Here is a 21,029-nt window from a genome sequence, read left to right as displayed (position 1 = left end):
TTAATATCAAGAAATACAGTGTCTAGTAGAATTGGGAGCAATAGAGGAAGTTCCTTACCAGCACAGAGGGAAAGGTTTCTATTCCAGCTACTTCCTGATTCCCCAAAAGAGAGGTGGTCTTCAACCCTTTCTGGATTTAAGAAACCTGAACAGATTTATCAAAGAAATCAAATTCAGGATGATCACCCTCACTTCTGTTATTCCTTCCTTGGAGACTGGAGATTGGTTTGCTGCCCTCAACCTGCTGGATGCTTACTCTCATGTGGCAATATATCCTGGCACAGAAAGTTTCTTCGGTTCAGGGTAAACATCATGTACTACCAGCAAATAGTCCTGCCTTCGGCCCCTCCTCAGCCCAAAAGGTGTTCACAGAGTGCATAATGCTCATAAGGGCAGGGTGCTTGGCAGGCTGCCTGATGACTCCACACACAGCTAGTGTAAAAAGGCAGAGCCTGCACAGTGTCAGATGAGGCAGGTAACAGCAGTGGGGAGGATCAGTGGGTCTAAATGTGAAGTGCAGTGATGACGCTGCAGCCAGAACATGAAGTCAAGGAGGCTAAAAAGAACCCAGAGTCTGGTGCGGGCTCCTCCCTGCGGCGCTTCACCTGGGAGGAGATCGGGCTCCGCACGGGCCGGGGGCACCCGCAGCAGGAGCGGTGGCTGGTGATCGACAGGAAGGTCTATGACATCAGCCAGTTCTACCGGCGGCACCCGGGGGGCGCCCGAGTCATCAGTCACTTCGCGGGACAAGACGCCACGGTGAGTTCTACGGGTGGGGGGAATCCACATTAACAGCTACTCTGCAGGGCAGGCTGCCATAATGAGAACTGGCGGTGGAGGGAAGAAGGAAGAGCACCTGGGTCCGTGCTGTTAACTTCGTCCCATGTTGTAAAGGATCCTTTTCCCTCGTCTTTGTTCTCTCTTTTTTTTAGCCAGTGCCTAAATACATGACGAGACTTTACCTCTCCTCCGTAACAAGTTTGTTTCCTTACTGCCCACTTGTGCAGGATTTAGTCAAAGGCTTTTTGAAAATGCAGATCAAATATGTGAACTGGATCTCAATTATCCACTGTTTTGTTGAGAAGCTGAAAGTTTTCCAGAGAGGCACAACTGTAGTTTACAGAGGCCATGCTCATGTGTCCTAATAAAACCAGCATGTGCATGTGAACTTTACAGAGAGAAGATCATTGACCAAGGTGCCATGCAGCCCTATACTGCATGGGGTATAGGGCTCCTCTATCGCAGCTAGCATAAGCATGGGGCTGGAGGTAGATGAGAGGGAGGCCACAATACTATCCTAGACTGCAGCCATACACTGCTCTACTTACTTGAGACATGGGCTGCACCAGCCCCCAGAGCAGCCAAAATTAGGGAAATGCAAAGGTGGTTTGAACGGTAGGAGTGTGTCCAATGATTCACTGAGAACTAGACGGACTCCCAGGTTTCTTAATTTCTCAAAATTTGTGTGAATATTTTAATACCGTGATTCTACTGCCTTCCACCAATCCATCACTCACAATGCAGAAATCAAGACCAGTGGTCTCCAATAAAAAGGGAACCCAGTCAGAGCCACAGATTTTCAGGGGGTTAAAGGGAACAGGCCCATGATCCCCTTTGAACTGGAACTGTGCAGGAGTAGTTTGTTTTCTGTATTTTCCCTGCATTCCCTTTCACTGAGCGAATTTTCCCTCTACTCTTCATGTTGGGTTGTGCAACAAAAAGCCAAAAGAAAAGAAAAGAAAAGTCAGCATGAGCTTAGGCAGAGAAAGGAGGAGGGGACCCGCCAGAGCCACGGAGCAACCATGGTGATCTCCCTCAGTAAGGGTTAACATGGTACCTGGCTTGTGCTCATCCCAGGTGTGTGCTTTTCTCCCCCTATTTCCTCCTACCTCCGCAGGAGGTCTTTGTCGCATTCCATGTCAACCATGCACTGGTGAGAAAATACATGAGCTCACTGCTGATTGGGGAGCTGGCACCAGATGAAATCAGCATGAAGCCCAGCAAAAACGTAAGTGCCGTGAAGGATGGCTGCAGGTTGGGATCCCAATAGGGAGGAACAGGGTAAAATCATGCAAATCTGGGTTTCTAGTTATTTATTGGCTTCCAGGACCTTCAGCTGTAGCATTGGGCTCATTGTTTCATGGAGTCACAAGGAGGCTGCTGTGGGAAAGGGGCCCATTGGTTGTTGGCTTCTGCATGTTTTACAGCAAAGTTGAATAGGAGGGATTCAGCTCAGTAGTCATACAGGGACACCCCTCCACCCCACACCCCCCAGACACATGTATACGTCCCTCCCTCTGGGTGGTGAATGAGCTGCATTCATCAACCATAGCCTTTTCCCACTGTTGGAGAGATCCCACGAAGAAGCACAATCAGTCAGGTGCATCTTATCCTACCGTGTCCAGCCACACCCTCCAAGGGAGCAGAGTCCAAAGGCTTTTCTAGAGTAAGCAGAGAAACGCCCCCACCACTGAGACTTGTGTGCTGCACATCCAGAGCACAGAGTGTGCAATGTTGAGTCTCCCCCCAGATACTGCTGGTAGAGGATTTCCGTGAGCTACGCGCCACCATCGAAAGGATGGGACTTCTGAACCCCAATGGCCTCTTCTTCTTCCTGAATTTCCTGCAAATTCTGCTGCTAGAGGCTGCCAGCTGGATCACTCTCTGGTACTTTGGGACTTCCCTAGTACCATTCCTCATCTCTGCAGTGCTGCTGACAACCTCCCTGGTAAAGTCCCTATTCTACAGTATACAGCCATAGACCAGCCTGTTCCTTCCATACACTAAGCACCAGTTACGTGTTCCTATTCCATAGCTGTTCCCCTTGTGGATAGCTCTCCTTGGGGTTTTGTATATAAACCTGGTATGTTCACCCCAGGCTGTTAGATCACTTTCATGAAAAAAACATCAGCTAGTGTGGTGACACCGGTTCATACCTCTGTTCATGAAAAAACTGTTCTCTGCCACTTTACAAGGTTGAGGGCAGGGTTCACTGGCAGTGGACTAGGGCTACTCCAAGTTATTATGTTTCATATTTGTGCCATTGCCAAAAAGCAGACTGCTAGCGCTAATGTATTTCGCTCCGTGAGTTCTGCTATAATGAAAGACCCCCTTCGCAACTTGGGGCCTGATTCTCCACTGCCCTAAGTAGTCATTTACACCTGCATGCATTGAATGTAAAGTCTTGCTATGGGTGTGAGTGAGTAAAGAAATTGGATTTGGTAACATTTTATACCCACTTTGCACTACTATAAATAGTACACAACGTGCAAGGTAATAGAGTCAGGCTTTTGGTATCAAACAGAGACAGAGTCCTTTGGTACTTCTGCAGATGCAATGGCCAGATTGAATTTAACTTCAGCTACTGGTCAGTTTGTCTATAAGTTCCTGTGTCCTTTGCCCTAACTACATACCTAACAAGGACTGATTGTGCAAGAACTGGAAATGTTTCCCTAGTATCAGCAGACAGAGGATATCTCACCTAGATGGGACTGTGGGGTGAGGGGATACGGGCAGGACAATGAGGGAGGAGTCTCTAGGATGAACGTGTAGAAAATAGACATTGCAGTACCTTGGCTTTCATTTTCTCAGTGATCCTTTCCCTTTCCAGTCCCAAGCTGGGTATCTGCAACATGATTTGGGACACTTCTCAGTATTCAGCAAGCCCAAATGGAACCACGTGGTTCAAAAGTTTGTGATAGGCCAACTGTTGGTAAGTACCTGATCCTGATCCTGTGAGTACTAACTGAAGCTTCAGTAGGACTGATTAATATTTGATATCCACCTGACTTCAGAAAAAGCCTCACTGAGGGTCTGCGCTCTCTCTATTTATATATATATATCTATATAGCAAGGAGGGGAACATGGTCTAAATCAAAGAGGGGAGAAGAAATAATGGATGAGATTATTCCTTTTTTTGCAGCCATGTGGTATGTATCTTCTGGTCTCCTTTCCCACAGGGCTTGCCGGCCAGCTGGTGGAATCTAAGGCATGCCCAACATCATGCTAAAACCAACTGCTTCCTCAAGGATCCTGATCTCAATATGCACCCTTGGTTTACTTTAGGGAAGGTGCTCTCTGTGGAGGTGAGCATGAGGGACAGCTTGGGTTAAAGAAAGATTCCGAATCGGAGATGCTGTAAATGGATAGAAACAAAGTGTCTATTATGTAAGGCTTCAGAGAAGCTTTGCTACCTGCATGTCAGGCATGCTGGGAAAGGGCTGGTGGGTACATGGCCTTGTGCTTTGAAATCTCATTAGTTCCTGTGAGGCGTGCAGATATACACGAAGAAAGAACAGAAACAGAGAGAAAAAGAGGGCGGAAGAGAGGAAAGGAGAAACCCCCGGAAAGTTAGTGATATCTACACTAATAGTTTAGGTTGCCTGTGTGTTTCCATTCTAACACTCCATTTAAATTGCTTATCACAACTTCTCAAAAGTTCATCTTCCAAACTGAATTACTCAGATGTGGTCTCTGCCCAAAGTGAATATTTTGGAAAGGTTGGAGCAAAAACAGTTGAGCAATTCTTTTTAAAATACAATGTAACATGGAGGCTGCAGTAGGCATATCCTGCAGCAGCTTTTCATGTCCAAATGAGGAACAAGAGAAGGGATCTGAACAGCTGTAAAGTCCTTTCTTTTATGGCAACTCCCATAACAAGAGGGTTCTCCCTGCTCGGGGTACCAACCTGTGCATTTTCTATCCCATCTCCTACTTCTCCCCATCTGAGATTGCTCCTGTGTTTAATAAATGCAGGACAAGTCCATTGCCTGCCCGTTCTGCATGGGTTGGTGCCTCTGGCAGGGAGGCTAAGGGATGAAAGGAGAGTACTGAGGAATGAACAAGAGACAAACCTCCCATCCCAGGCACGTGCCTGTTGTATTCTAGTTACCTCTGACAGACGCCGACCGTTACTGCACTCTGGTTGCACTTGTGCAGTTTGTCGTTACCAGTAAGGTCATGTAACCTGGGAAGTGGCTCAATGGGTAACTCTGAGGGTGGGGAAGGGTTGGAAAGCATGTGCCTGAGTCTCTTTAGCCCTGCTGACCTGCCCTGGTCCTCTCTCCCTTCACAGCTCGGGATGAAGAAGAAGTTCATGCCTTACAACCATCAGCACAAGTACTTCTTTGTCAGTGAGTATCTCTGCTTCCCCAAGAGCACTCATCGAGCAGTTGCTCCAGACTCCTGAATTAATTCCTCCCAGGGGGGAAGGGCAGAGAAAGGACTCCCCTTCCTCTGTCCAGTCTGACAGGTCACAGTGTGTGAGAAACTGAGTGTGGGACACAGGATCCTCCTCTCTCATCATCTCCTTGTCTTCCTACGTTGTCACCCCTCTGGAATCTGATCTCTTCTGGTCCTAACTAGCAGCACCACGTCTCTCCTCCCCCACTTCATCGTTCTGTGACTCCCTTGTCAGTCTTAAACTAGCAACAGAAGGGGAGAGTGCTAAGGGTAAACACAAGTAAATTTACTGTAAATTTACATAATCATCTCTCAGGTTCAAACAGGATGTCAAACAGTTTGTGTGTGTTGTCTTGGATCACCTGTGCCTTGGTGCTGAAATTTTAGGCTGTTCTTGTAAGCAAGTCCTGGAAGGCCTTGAAGTCCTTGGCAGCAAGTGTTGGGGCTGAAGTGAATGCCTGAGCAGGTGAAGATTCTTTTTGTGTCCCCAGAATCTTCTCTGCCTGCTTATGGGGTTCCCCTCAGGTTTGGGCATAGAGGCCCTACCCACAGAAGTTACCAGTGACTGAGACCTCCCCCTCTTCCTTAAGGCATGTGGTGGGGATCTGCTCCGAGACATATGGGAGTATCGACCCCAGTAAAGCCCAGGAGGTGTGTTGCAGGGATGCTGGCCAGGCTGTGCTGGCCTAGCCCATTGCAACTTGTGTAGCAGTACACTGTATAGGGCACCTCTGGAACTCCCTGTAGCGTGCCTTGCTATCCTGAGGGGACAAAGCTCTCTACTTCATGTAGGACAGAAGGAGCAGCCAGGAGATGGTGATAAGAAGTGCATCTGGAACAGAGGTGCAATTGGATGTCGTCCTGGTACCAGGTGATCCCAGTCTTGATGCTGAAGGGAGAAGAGGTGACTGTTCTTCTGTCAATATGTATCTCGCTAACAGGATGGGCTTGCTTATGAGTGCTGGGGTGGTATCAGTCTGGGTCTCAGCACTGCAGTTGGAACCAAATGTCTCTTCTGGGCCTTCATCACAGTCAGCACTTCATCACAGCACTTGATGTCAATGTGGTCTTGGATGGTTTGTCTCTGGAGCTGCGCTTTGAGTCCTCCCTGCAAGATGGCCCCATGGAACACCCAGAGCTGTGCATATGATTGGTGAGGGTCTGCCCCTTGCGTCTTTCAAAGCAGAGCATCTGCCCCTTGCATCTTTCAAAGCACAGCATCAGATTTGCTCTTCTCCTTCCTCAAACTCAGAGCATGATGCCTGCCTGTGGGGACACCTGCCATGAATTTGCCATCTCAACTCTATCTTAGTGGTTCCTACCTCTTCAGGATCAGATGTGACTTCCATAGATTGCCCAAGGAAATGTAATTTGAGCCTCACATCCCTGGATTTCTGAGTGTAGAATGAGGAGAGGCAGATTGAGCATTTGTTGGGATACGGTCCTTCAATGACGCAGAACAGAGATCTGCCATGCCTATCAATCAAGGGCATTAAAATATTGTACAATGAACAGGGATGAAACTTCACACTGCCATACAGGAAGGTGTACAGGGGTCTGATGATTTGGATGTTTTGAAATCCAATTAGAAAACAAAAAGACCTAAACGAAGATAGAACTTCACAGTATTCAGTAAACACTGAAATGTAAATCTAGTAATGAATAGATCAGGCACTGACCAGGTTCTGTCTCACTGCCATGGACAATAAGAGGGAACTGAGGGAAAGGGCACAATTGCTCCACTCTTTATGCTGTCACATGGTAGCACAAGGAAGCATGTGTGACTCCAAAAGGCACTGCTACTTAGAACAAATTCAAAGTTCATAAACACAAGGCACATGTGCACCTACCATGAGATCCCTGTTTACACATATTTGAAGAAGAATCAGTAGTTGCCTCAGTGCAAGTGAGCATGACCTAATTACATTCATTCTCTACAAACTGATTACAGTTCCAGTAATACATGGACTTGGCCAATTTTATGAAGTTGAAAACAAAATTTACTGGGAGGAAAATTAAACAAAATAATGTGAATAATAACTGGAAATTGTGTTAGAAAACGTTACTATATGCACAAAAAAACCCCACAATTCCACATTCATGAAATAAAGTTTCTTAAGTTTAAAAAAAAATCATCCTAGTTAAGGAAGAAAGTGAATGCAGCAATAAAAAAACAACAATATTGAACAACAAGAACAGATGGAAATTAGCAGTTATGAAATGGACAATGGATTAGGAAAGCTAAAGGTATCAATGAACAAAAATATACGGCCAGTCAGATTAAGGACAATAAGAAGGAATTATTAAAATAAATCAGGAACAAGAGAAATCGTAGCAAGTGTGTAGCTGCATTACCAGACAGGGATGGTGAAATTGTCAATAATGATGCTGAAAAGGCCAAAGTGTATTTCCATTCTGGATTTGGACAGAAGCAAGCTGATGTATTCACATTTTACTGTGATAATAAGACACATTCTCTTGCAGCAGTAAATAGGGAGGATGTTAAACAGCAGCTGACCCCTCCTGTGTAGCTGGTGTCAATGATTAGCAGATGGGATTAGTAATATCTCTATCTTCTCCTCATTCCCTCTTCCAGCACTGCCCCCATTCCTGTTTCCTGTCTACTTCCAATACTTTCCACTGCACAAGACAATCCAGAGAAGAGACTGGGCGGTAAGTGTTGCCTAATGACGACTGTGTATATACGACGACCCTTGAAGGAACAAGAGCATATGAGGTGTTACACCCTGAGAACGTTCATTTCACAGTGACCATCTGATTTGTGAGTTTGGGTAAAAGTCTGGATGAATACCAGTACTTTCCTAAGTACCCTACTACAATAAAGGAGCTATTGTTGGGACTGGGCCTGGAGTTTCTAAGATTTATTGTTCTGGCCTGGGTGACATCACTATTTCAGGTATACAATGATTCATGTGGAAATCCAGGTTTCATTGCTTCCATGACAAGAATATAATTGTCCTGTTTTCTGGTCACCATCTCCACAGATCACATATTCCGTAACCTTAACCCTGACCCCCTAATGATACGAACCATCCAGGATCCCCTTTAACAGACTATTACACTAAATATGCACAGTGAGCAGTGTTGAGAGGGAGGAGAGCAGAAGGGAGGCTGTAGTATTGTGTAGTGTGTTTGGTGAGGGAAGTTTGGTGAAGAGGGTGCTGGAAGCCTGGCATCCCTAGAGGGGGCACAATGAAGCTTCTTTGCTTTGAGGTACAATAGTTGTGATAGAGGCAAGGTGTGTGCCTGTAAACAATGATAAACTGGCAGGTGGCTTAGCTTTTTATTTCCTTGCTTTTGTGTCAGGTATATTGAGTGTGTAGCAACTTTAAAGGTTTCATAACAGAGTATTTGGGGTAGTAATTACTCTCTGTGTAGTGGTTTGAAGATGGATATTACTAAATTGTCTCTCCACAGTGAATGTTGTGACTCGCTTTCAAATTAAAGAAAATTTTCACGTCCCCTCTGCCAAATTTTTCCTGTGTGTACGATGTTCAGCACACTGCGGTCTAGGAACTCGGCACCTGCTCCCTATTCATTACCCTCTATAAAAGCTTTGACTAACTGGGAGCTGAGTGTCTCTGAATCTGCCTCTCACCCGCTATGCTCTGGCCATGGCATTTTCACTCTGATAGAAAGCTCCACCCCTCAGTACTGAGGGAGGAACTCGCTAGAGTGAGATGTGGGTGGCAGGGCATTTCTAATAGTGGATAATCCTGGCTCTGGAAATCTCTCCTTTCAGGGCCACTTGTTTGATCTGAACCACTCACAAGGGACAGTTTGCTCTCTTTTAGCTTTTCCAATGTGGCCTTTGATCATGGTGATAGGCACAAATGTTAATAAATAAAACAGCTATACAGTGGATGTGCACTACAGTGCATAGGGAGGATCAAAGCAGGGTGCCTAATGCTACAGGACACTGTTGGGGGGCTGCAAAGCTGCAGTCTAGTGTTTCTCAACCCTAAATTCTTCAGGTGTGCTGTGGGTGGGTACCCACTGGTCATACCCCAGTCACCAGGGGAGAAGAAAAAGATCAACGGAATCCAGCAGTTTCTAGGACCCAGGTGGGGACAGAGGTGGGGCATGATTTGTTATTCTTCTTCATCTCCTCTCTGGCAGGACCTGGCCTGGATGCTGAGCTTCTACATCCGATTCTTTCTCACTTACGAGCCCTTACTGGGGGTGAAGAGTCTCTTGGGGTTCTATCTGCTGATCAGGTATCGTTCACTGATCCCACAACTCCCTTTGGCTGTGCCTTCTTCTCGGCCTTGCTCTGTCTCTACTTTCTGTCTCTTTGGCCCTTGACACCATCTAACCCTTCGGTCTCATTTTCCAAATTGCCTCGTTTTCCTGTACCCAGTCAGATCTCTCTCTAATGCAAGAGCAAATATTTTGTCTGGGAGACTGGAATTAGACTCTGCATCCCTCAAGGGATGGCCTGTCCTCCGATTGCTGTGCTGAGAGACAGCATGGAAGTTGCAATCACTGTAACAAATGCTTTCAAGCAAATTTTTGAGTAGTGGATCTGCCAAGTAGGGGACTGTGATGTGACGCCAAGTGAGGTTACACTGACCCGGCAAGATGACAGAGAACTGTGCAGGAGAACAACGGCAGCACTGAAGAGGAAATCTGCACTTACCTGCTCGCAGTTGCTGTGACCAGGGCAGCAGGAAGCATGCAAAGGAAAGAGAGATATGTTTTCATGATAAAATATGTTCTGGTCATTACAAAAATAGCTTGGTTTTAAGATCCTTCTACAGCCCCTAAATTTGTTTGGATGCCTGTGGTAAATCACTAACTCCCAACAGCAAGGCAGGGGGCCAGCAGGGCAAAATATCTGGTTTGCAAAATAACCTTCAATATGCAAATCAGGCACATGCCTATTCTGTGTCTCCTCCTACCCTCATCCTTCCTGCTTGTTTGATGCATCAGCTTGTGTTTTGTCCTCAGTTAGACTGTACATGCTTCAAGGCAGGATTGTAACTTCTGTGTGTGCACAGAACTTAGTACAATGGGCCCTGATCCCGACTCAGATAATACATGGTTTCCCTTTGTGCCATCCTTTTTACTGACCATTGGCTGGCTGGAGTATGCAAATGTTTTTCTGGAGTCTGACTGTTTGGGCAGACATTTAACTCGACAGTTGCTGGCTTGGGTCCATGGGATTGTCACGTGCCTGTGTTGTAGTGTTCAGGTAGATCTATAGATGTATTAGTGGATTGGGCAAGCAGAGAATCGGTGACTGCCTTGTGTGTTTGTCTCCACAGGGTTCTGGAGAGTATCTGGCTTGTCTGGGTGACACAAATGAATCACATCCCAATGAACATCGATTACGATAAAAACCTGGACTGGTTCTCTACCCAGGTACGATCTTCCCCTCTCACACTCTGTGCCCCTATGATATGAATTCCAGTCCAGAGGTACATAGGCACAGGGAGCATTTCGGATGTCTAGGTGTTGGGGGTGTGATAGGGCCTTCCGTGGCTGGGTGGCAAAGTGGCTAGATCATTAATCAGAGAGTGTAGTAGGGGGACCTAGGCCCTCCCTTTCCACCGGGTCCCAGCCCAGGGCCCTGTGTAGTTTAATCCCTAAACAGGGGAGATGGGGCTCCCTCCCAGCGGGGGTGCGGGTGTTAACACCAGTTTCCCTGGGCTACTTCCTACTAAAGTCTCTCTAATTTGGGGCATGGCCCTACTAGTCCATGGCCCTGCCGTTGGGGCTTAACTGCAGGCTCCCGTTGGCAAGGGAAGACTTACCTGGCTCCAGGGGCTGTGCTGGTTGGCAGGTCACTGATCCGTCCCTTCCAGCAGGCAAACAGAGAGCTCCTGCCTCCTCGCCAGGCCCCCCCCCAACTGAGAGCCAGGCTCCCTTCTTTTCTCCCCCTCCACGCCTGGCATTGGCCGCAGGTATAGTGGAGCCGGGCTAGCTGAACCCAAAGATTTTCTTTAACCTCTGCTCTGCCAGGCAGCAGTTTCTCTGCTTCCTCACAGGGGGCCAGCAAGAAACTCATGGCTGCGGCAGGGAGGGATGTACAATGGCTTGGAGATAAAGGAGGAAGATGTGACTTTTGGTCATCACCCAAACCAGTAAGGGCTTCTCTCAGCCCTTTGTAACTTTGTTACCACTTGGATGCCTTAATCCTAGGCAGCTGTGGCCCAGAGCCCTTGCCCCAGTGGCCAGCCCACAAGCATAAAGGTCCCACCCTGGCTCCGGCAGCCTAATTACTCCTTGCAGGGTGACCCCAAAAGCTCTTCTGGTCCTAAGTCTCCCCAAACCCACCCAACCCTGAGTTCTTAACTACCAGCCACTCAGACTTTCCCCCTCCCGTTTGTCACTCCCGAAGGTATAAAAACAGCCCCCAGTTATTAATTCTCTTTGGCACAAACTCCACAGTTTGCACACTCCTTGGGGTAACAAAGAAAAAAAAATAGAAAAAAAAAATCAGATTCCAACATGAAATAGTAAGGAAAAGCAAACAAGTTACACAGAGAGCAAATATGACAACTCAGGGTTCACACTTTGATATATTAGAAAAGGGAATTTGTCTAAGAAGTTATATTTTGCTTCTGAACAGTTGCTCAGCACACCCTGTGTCACTGGGGGATCCAGTGTTTCACAGACAGCCTCCCTTAGTTTCTGGATAAAAAGTCTCAGACACAAGTCTGCTTTTAAAAGGCTTTACTTCCTCCTCTCTGCCCCTCCCCCCCCCCGGTGACTTATGGTTATTCAGAGCAAGGTGGGGTGTGTGGGGGGAGGATTCCCAGTTATCTTAATGTTTTTCCAGAGGGGTAGCTGTGTTAGTCTGTATCAGTAAAAACAACAAAGAGTCCTTGTGACACCTTAAAGACTAACACATTTATTTGGGCTTAAGCTTTTGTGGCTAGAGCCCACTTCAGCAGATGCATGGAGTGGAAAATACAGTAAGCAAGTGTAAATATACAGCACATGAAAAGATGGGAGTTGCCTTACCAAGTCAGGGGTCAGTGCTAACAAGGCAAATTCAATTAGGGTGGATGTGGCCCATTCCCAACAGTTGACAAGAAGGGGTGACTATCACCAGAGGGAAAATTACTTTTTGTAGTGACTCAGCCACTCCCAGTCTTTATTCAGGCCTAATTTGATGGTGTCATGTTTGTAAATTAATTCCAGTTCTGCAGTTTCTTGTTGAAGTCTGGTTTTGAAATTTTTATGTTGAAGAATGGCCACTTTTTAGTCTGTTATTGAGTGTCCAGGGAGATTGAAGTGTTCTCCTACTGGTTTTTGAATGTTACAATTCTTGATGTCTGATTTGTGTCCATTTATTCTTTTGTGTAGAGACTGTCCAGTTTGGCCAATGTACATGGCAGAGGGGCATTGCTGGCACATGATGGCATATATTACATTGGTGGATGTGCAGGTGAACAAGCCCCTGATGGTGTGGTTGATGTGGTTAGGTCCTATGATGGTGTCCCTTGAAAAGATATGCGGACAGAGTTGGCAATGGGGTTTGTTGCAGGGACTGGTTCCTGGGTTAGTGTTTCTGATGTGTGGTGTGTAGTTGCTGGTGAGTATTTGCGTCAGGTTGGGGGGCTGTCTGTAAGCGACAACTGGCCTGTCTCCCAAAGACTGTGAGAGTGAGGGATTGTCCTCCAGGATAGGTTGTAGATCCTTGATGATGTGCTGGAGAGGTTTTAGTTGGGGGCTGTAGGTGATGATTAGTGGCGTTCTGTTACTATAACTTCCATCCAGAGAGATGAGACATGAGACCACACTCACTTTTCTCTCTTCCTCCTCCAGCTCCAGGCAACATGCAACGTGGATCAGTCTCTGTTCAATGACTGGTTCACTGGGCATCTGAACTTCCATATTGAGCATCAGTGAGTATGGGCCCGCGCCCAGGGACAGGAACCCTGTAGAGCATCAGTGAGTGTTTCCCAGTGGGAGGGTTAGGATCCTTATGGGGAAATCAGTTGGTTTGGACGTCTGAGGAAAGATGGTATTTCTGTGGGGCACCTGTAGATATAGGCCTTGGAGAAGAAACAAAAACCCTATACGGGACCATTTCAGGTTCCTGGAGAGGGGAGAGATCCCTCTGGGGCACTGGGAAAGGGTATGAATCCTAATTCAACTTCTTCTCATTCTCTTTCACAGCCTTTTCCCCACAATGCCTCGACACAATTACTGGAAGGTGGCCCCCCTGGTGAAGTCCCTGTGTGCCAAGCACAGCATCGAGTACCACTGCAAGCCCCTTCTCACCGGCTTTGCAGACATTGTGCAGTAAGTATTGATCTGGAAGATTCAGTGCACTAGCAGATGAGAGGAGTCCACAGCACTGCAAACTGGAGGACAGGTGCACAGTATGAGATAGTGAGTAGAAGTGATAGATATGATGGGACTGGATGGGTCAGGGCCCTGAAAGTGTTACAGGGAGCCTTTCACCTCTCAATCACTACGTGAAATCTAACTGCAGGTTGCTAAGAACCAAGTCATTGGTAATGACTAGTTATCAGCTGACAGCCTGGGTCAGAGTTGTTGGTAGGATTCTAATTTTAGTTCTTACTGGACAGGTGTCCGCATCACAAAACTTACCCTAATAATTGGCCCTGTTTTTTCCTCTTGTTGATTAATGTCAGCAGAGATGCATAGGATGGAATGGACTGTCGAAAGAATTGCCCTTTGACCCCTAGAGGGATCCTCTAGATAAGGAAGGAGGTATACTGGCAGGGGACAGCATAAGGGAAACTGCTCCAACCACTGCCTGTCATACCTTTTCTGAAGAGAAACTGGACTTCAGTTTCTTGGGATGGGAGACAAAGGACTGTCACAGATCAGAAACTGGCTACAAGCCAGAAAATAAAGAGGTAGGAAAATGGCCCATTTTTATCCTGGCAGAAGAGGTTAGTTGTGGGTTATCACAAGAGCCATCAGTATTAGCATGTTATTTAATATATTTATTAAAGATCTGTCAACGGGGGGAGCAGAGAGCTGGTACAGTTTGCAGATGACAAATGTATTTAATTCAGCCAAGACCAGGGAAGACTTCGGAACCTAACAAAGATTGGTGACTAGGTAACACAATTGCAGATGGAACTTACATTGACAATTGCAAGATAATGCACAGTGGGAAGAATAATTTAATTTGAAATATTCATAAACCTTGGTTGGTTTCTAAATTAACTGAAACAATTGAAGAGAAAGACCCAGGTACCATTCTGGATAACTCAATGGCGAATTCTGCTCAATGTGAAGCAGCAGTCAAAAAAGCAGACAGTGTTCGGCTCCATAAGGAATGGGATAGAGAATGCTGAAAATATTATGCCACTGTTTAAATTAATGAGAAGCCCTCACCTTGAGCACTGTATTCACTACAGGTAACCCCATCTCAAAAAGCATATAACAGAAGTAAACTTGGTTCAGAGACATGAGATTAAAGGCATAAATAAACTTCCAAATGAAGAAACATTAAAAAGAACAGGACTGTCTACATTAGAAAGGATACAGATAAGAGGGGATATGCTAAAAGTATATCAAATTATATTTAAAACACTGTACTAAAAGAATGCTAAGGTGGCAGAATCAAGCACTCAAAAGGTAGGAAATGTCAGAGTTAAGATAAAGCTACTGGGCTGACGTAGCACAACAATTACTATGGTTAATTGGGCTCCCCTCTCTCTCCTGCAGCTCTCTGAAGGATTCTGGGGAGCTCTGGCTTGATGCCTATCTGCATAAATAAGCAGCAGCACCATGAGACATTCCGAATACAGCAGAAAAACAAACAAACAAAACCATGAAGCCTCTGTAAGGCTAGCAGATATTGGAGATGGGAAAGCCTGGCCAGTAGGAGGTGGCAGTTGGTGGGAAAGTTTGATTCCAGGAATGATGTTTGGTTTTTAAAAACCCATTCATTTTCCTACACATGCTTCTTCCATTGCTTCTCTCTGGGGCTCAGAAATGGGAACGGTCTTCTTGTTCTGTGTTTGTACAGCACCAAGCACAATGGAGTCCTGGTCCAAGACTAAGTCTCCTAGCACCACTCTAATGCAAGTAATAAATTAAAATAAGGACAATACATTTTTGCATCAAGGATGTGGGGTTCAGGCCCCCCAAAGAGAAGGCGCTTTAGGAGTGCAAACAGCAGCCACTCTGTTTTATTTTATTCTCACTATCGCTGCCCTAAAATATTTTCCTAATTCTTTCCGTGTTCTTCTCTATTTTAGATTGTAATCTCATTTGGGTAAAGCATGGGTCTTACTGCTTGTAAAAGTCACGAATGCATCTAAATAAACATTTTCACTCTGTCTATGTGGAAGCTTGTTCAGCTCCATCCTACCAAGAACTTCCAAAGGAGTTGCATCAACTGTAATTGACATGATTCAGTACATCCACACTTTACGCTAGTGCCCATATTTAGTGAGCAAGCTTCTATTTTACCCTGCCTTAACACTATTGCTTTGCTCAACTGAGTCAGCAGCAATGCCTTCTGAGTATATATGTCCTAGAGCAGTGGTTCTCAAACTAGGGCCGCCGCTTGTTCAGGGAAAGCCCCTGACGGGACGGGCCAGTTTGTTTACTTGCCGCGTCCACAGGTTCAGCTGATCGCGGCTCCCACTGGCCACGGTTCACCGCTCCAGACCAATGGGGGCTGGGGGAAGCGGCGCGGGCCGAGGGATGTGCTGGCCGCCCTTCCTGCAGCCCCCATTGGCCTGGAGCCGTGAACCGCGGCCAGTGGGAGCTGCGATCTGCCGAACCTGTGGATGTGGCAGGTAAACAAACATTGGTGAGGCCTCATCTGGAGTACTGTGTCCAGTTTTGGGCCCCACACTACAAGAAGGATGTGGAAAAATTGGAAAGAGTCCAGCGGAGGGCAACAAAAATTATTAGGGAGCTGGAGCTCATGATTTTTGAGGAGAGGCTGAGGGAACTGGGATTATTTAGTCTGCAGAAGAGAAGAATGAGGGGGGATTTGATAGCTGCTTTCAACTACCTGAAAGGGGGTTCCAAAGAGGATGGATCTTCTCCGTGGTACTAGATGACAGAACAAGGAGTAATGGTCTCAAGTTGCATTGGGGGAGGTTTAGGTTGGATATTAAGAAAAAATTTTTCACTAGGAGGGTGGTGAAGCACTGGAATGGGTTACCTAGGGAGGTGGTGGAATCTCCTTCCTTAGAGATTTTTAAGGTCAGGCTTGACAAAGCCCAAACTGGGATGATTTAGTTGGGGATTGGTCCTGCTTTGAGCAGGGGGTTGGACTGGATGACCACCTGAGGTCCCTTCCAACCCTGATATTCTATGAAAGTCAGAGCAGAGGGAAATCTAGCAGGTGCTGAGAAAAACTCAGGTCACAGAGAGAAATGTGGGAGGGACAGGCCCGCCGACAGCAATTCCAGGCCCAGGGCAGAACAGTCAATGGGCCCCTTAGAAAGGGATAGCTGAGGTTTGATTCGTGCAGGGCGGGCTGGAGCCAGGCCCTATGCTGCTGCTGGCCCGGCATGGCATCGCCACATGGGCGTGGAGCTGGACCACGTGCAGCGGCTGGCGAACGTGCGCACAAGCCGCAGACCTAGTCCGCCTGGCATTTGGGCATTGCTGTGCCTGTGCTGGCTGGTGCCCAGCAAGCTGCTGCTGGCTATGCTGCTGGGCATGCACTTCTAGCACGGCCAGGGCTTTCACATGCCCACCTGGCTGCCTTCACCGCCGCCGGTGCCACCCTGCACGTGCCTAGGAGCCCTGCAGCCCATCCTGGCAATTTAAAATTACCCAGACCCCTGGGCAATTGCCCTCTTTGCCCCCCGCCCCCTCCCTTCTCCTCCACCATCGGCAGGCCTGGGGAGGGATGTCATAAACACAAGAACAATTCCGTATCTGGTGGTAGAAGGTAAGACAGAAATTACAGCAGTATTGAAGGAAGGACAAATTAATTTCATGGATACAATCCAATTCGGCATATACATCAAAATGACACTTCTAATTAAGTTTTAAAAACCCCACAAATATCCATTTACATTAGCAAGAACCTTAACAGCAAAACTACAGCTAAAGCAAAAAAAAACAAAAAAATAGAGAGAGCTTGAAATTGCAGAAATACCTCCCGGCAGGAGGTTGTTGCACCCAACTGCTCTCCTCTTTGGTCATGCCAAATTGAGCTGAGCTTTTAAATGCTACTGCCATTGGCAGCATGTCCAGGAGAGGTGAGGGAGCATGGCTTTCGGCATCTAAAGCTAACCCTCACCTCACCAGTGTATGGGTCATTCAGTCCTTTGTTCAGAGCTTTGTTTGTAGAAAAGTTACTCAAGAGGTAAGAAGCAGAAATGAAGACAAAATAGAGATGATGCAGCTGACCTTTATATTCCTTTTGCCATGCGGTTTGTATTTCCTGTGTCCCAAACACAAGCTTTACAGCACATGGCATGGAAAAGCTTTAGAGGCCCCTGTCCATAGACATGCCCCTACAAGTCCTGGTGTAGCCCATAGCTTCTTTCAATGGGTTCTTTGTACAGCTGATGACCCTTGATGGGCCATTGAACAGGCTAGGCAGTGCTGATGCCAATCTGTCTGGGGTGTCACCCAGAAACACAGCACAAGTTTTGAAATATAGATATAACGTACTCACAATACACAGGCAATACAAACATATAAACAAGATCATCATACTTGGCAAATCAAAACATTTTCACAGACACGTTACATGACATATCTAATCAGATTCCTTGCAATTTTATAATACTGGTATCAACAATATCATAACGTGACTCCCATATTCTGTACAGCAACACAGTTGGGAGGGATAAGATATTCAATTCACCTCTCTCTCTTTCTCCAACACACTTTCCCCCTCCATTTTCAGGCACCATCTCATGAGAATATTTTTTATATCAAGAAGTACAGTGTCTACTGGAATTGGGAGCAATAGAGGAAGAGCCTTACCAGCACGGAGGGAAAGGTTTCTATTCCCACTACTTCCTGATTCCCCAAAAGAGAGGTGGTCTTCAACCCTTTCTGGATTTAAGAAACTTGAACAGATTTATCAAACAAATCAAATACAGGATGATCACCCTTGCTTCTATTATCCCTTCCTTGGAAACTGGAGATTGGTTTGCTGCCCTCAACCTGCACTATGCTTACTCTCATGTGGTAATATATCCTGGCCAAAAAACGTTTCTTCGGTTCTGGGTAAACACCATGTACAACCAGCATACAGTCCTGCCTTCAGCCCCTCCTCAGCCCAAAAAGTGTTCACAAAGTATATCACGATGTGCAAATTTCAATATTTCCCTACCTGGATGATTGGTTTGTTCAGGGAAGATCAAAGTGTCATGACTAGAACAGCGTCCTTGTCATCAGACATCTGTTATCTCATCTAGGTCTAAAATGGAAAGTAAAGAAATAGATATTACGACCAACATAGAGACTAAATTTCACAGGAGTAGGCCTCTACACCATATTTACCATGGCTTACTTGCCAATGGACAGGTTCCAGTACATTATGTCTCTTTCTGAGAGCCTCATGTCCATCTCAACGACAGTGTCTGTGTATCTGCAACTATTGGGACACATGGCTTGGTGCATATATGTGATTCAGCATGCCAGATTTCACCTCTGATGTCTTTAAGCCTGGCTTCACTCAGTATATCTTCCAAGCAGACATGACCTCTTCCTGCTGATTTGCATACGTGCATGAGTACTTCAGTCCCTAAGTTGGTGATTAGGCCCTCAGAACATATGCAGAGGGATTCCAATTCTAGTAAGAATCATGTCCACCAAGCGCTTGGGGGCACATCTGGGCCAACTTCAGGATCCAGCACTTTGGATTTCCAGAAAGTCTTGTAACACATAAATATGCTGGAACTTTGAGCTATTCACTTGGCTTGCAGATCATTCATCATCATCATCAGGGGTCAAGCTGTCCAAGTTGTCACTGACAACACCACTGCTATGTTTTATCTGAACATGCAGGGAGATACAAGGACATGTCAGCTGTGCCAAGAAGTAATCCACTTTTGGAACTTCTGCATAAAGAACAGTATCTCACTCAACACCTCTAGCCTTCCAGGAGTGAAGAACACTCTAATGGATTCCTTCCGTAGGAACTTTATAGATCATCACGAGTGATCAATAAGAAGGAACTTTCTCCGGCAGATCTTTCATCAGTGAAGGTATCCTAAAATGGACCTCTTTGCAATCAATCTGATCATCAAGTGTGGGAGGATCAGCTCCAGGTCAGGTCAAAATCTGAATTCTCTGACAGATACCTTTCTTCTTTCCTGGTCAGGCCATGTGCTGTACACGTTCCCTCCGGTCCCTCTGGCTCCTAGGGTAATCAGGAAACTAAAAAAGGCCAAGGCAACTTTAAACCTTATACCACCGGCCTGTCCAACATCCTACTGCTACACAGACCTACATGAGCTCTCAGTTTGACCACCCAGCTCTACATTTGGTTGAGGATCTTTTATCTCAAAACCAAGGCAAATCACTGCACACCACTTACAGTCTCTTCATGGATGATCTCTGGTTGAGCAATGAGGAGGGAGTTTGCTCTTGAGAGGTCCAAGGCATTCTAGTGAACAGCAGAAGAGATTCCACCAGAACTTTTATGCAGCCAAATGGAAAAGGTTTTTGGCCTGGGCACCCATCACCACAGAGATTAGACATAGAATATCTATTGCATCTGAAATCTTTTGGTCTCTATCAGTTCAGTGGCAGACACTCACCATTGTACAGGAAATAAGTTGGCGCTAGGACCCAGGAGGCGGCATCCAGCTGCAAAGGCAGCAGCCTGGAGCACAGGGGAAAAGCTGCTCTGTCCTGGCCCCTCCACTCCCCACGAATCAAAATGTGCCCGGGAGGCTCAGCGGGGGAAGGGCAGAGGCCCCTTCCCGGGCAGGCTGAGCAGAGCATGCCCTGCAGGGCAGGTTGGCACTCACAGAAATGGGGGGAGCAGAAGTGGTAGGTAAATGGTGCCAACATTTTATTTATAACTATATCAAATAAGGCAGAAGCGGTAGGTATCACACAGGGTCACGTGCCCACACCTACCCTCTGTTTGTGAGGGCAATGCCCTCCTGTACCCCCCAAACTACGCCCATGAGTTCAAGTAGGGCAATTACTGTTACCACCTGAACTACTGGGATAGGCATTATTATATTGTGTTTCACAATGCTACATATGAAAAGTAAAACAAAAATTTGGTGCAGTGACATCACAAATGAGTCCTTCATATATAAATGTCTTGTAATTAGTTAGTACACTGGACTGTTCCTCCATGTTATAGGTTATCCTTAATATTGGTTATTACCATCTTGTAGGCTTTTCTGGGCAGGAGACAGGAGCAGCTAGCTTCTCTGTTCCATTGGATTGGCTTGAATCTTTCTGGCCACCCACTGGGATTGCGATGTCAAGACATTTCTAGCATAACAAGCCATGTGTGATGCTCTTTTAGGTTTGCATTGCTGCATGACTCACCAGTAGCTTACATAGTTCCAGTTATATTTATAGCTGCTGTCTTCCAGATACTCTACTGAATGGACAGGAACCAATTTATTAAGTATTGCAGTGTCAGGATTCAATACTGGTAACCAGATACTGAACAAGATTGTTTTGAATCACATGTGCCTCAGTTAGGGTGCAGTGTCACGGACCTCAAATTATGACTGGAACTAACAGAAAATGTGTCTATACAAATTGCAAGTTGCATACAGCCATGCTACACTGAGTTGATTAGACTCAAACACAGGGGGAATGGATGCAGGGTACATTACAGCTCCAAAGGTACACCAAACCCTTTTCCCTTTATACACTTTACACATTTCATTGCATTTACTGTAAATTGCGTCACAGATTTCTGGCTTGGC

General features: G+C 46.3%; 1 protein-coding gene across 1 annotated transcript; it reads left to right on the top strand.

Moving 5' to 3' along the window:
- The first annotated feature begins 552 nt into the window (after positions 1 to 552).
- LOC144266401 (acyl-CoA (8-3)-desaturase-like) lies at positions 553 to 14,914 on the top strand. The gene is made up of 12 exons (XM_077819855.1): positions 553 to 759; positions 1,898 to 2,008; positions 2,531 to 2,728; positions 3,611 to 3,712; positions 3,960 to 4,085; positions 5,075 to 5,132; positions 7,778 to 7,854; positions 9,322 to 9,419; positions 10,470 to 10,566; positions 12,979 to 13,058; positions 13,333 to 13,458; positions 14,863 to 14,914. Exons 2-12 carry the CDS (start codon positions 1,946 to 1,948, stop codon positions 14,912 to 14,914), a joined length of 1,077 nt encoding a protein of 358 aa, XP_077675981.1. The 5' UTR covers positions 553 to 759; positions 1,898 to 1,945.
- The last annotated feature ends 6,115 nt before the right edge of the window (positions 14,915 to 21,029 follow it).

This window comes from Eretmochelys imbricata, chromosome 6, assembly GCF_965152235.1.
Source record: "Eretmochelys imbricata isolate rEreImb1 chromosome 6, rEreImb1.hap1, whole genome shotgun sequence".
Taxonomy (NCBI): Eukaryota; Metazoa; Chordata; order Testudines; family Cheloniidae; genus Eretmochelys; species Eretmochelys imbricata.
Note: the sequence above shows the minus strand (reverse complement) of the source record. Positions and strands in the feature narration are given on the sequence as shown.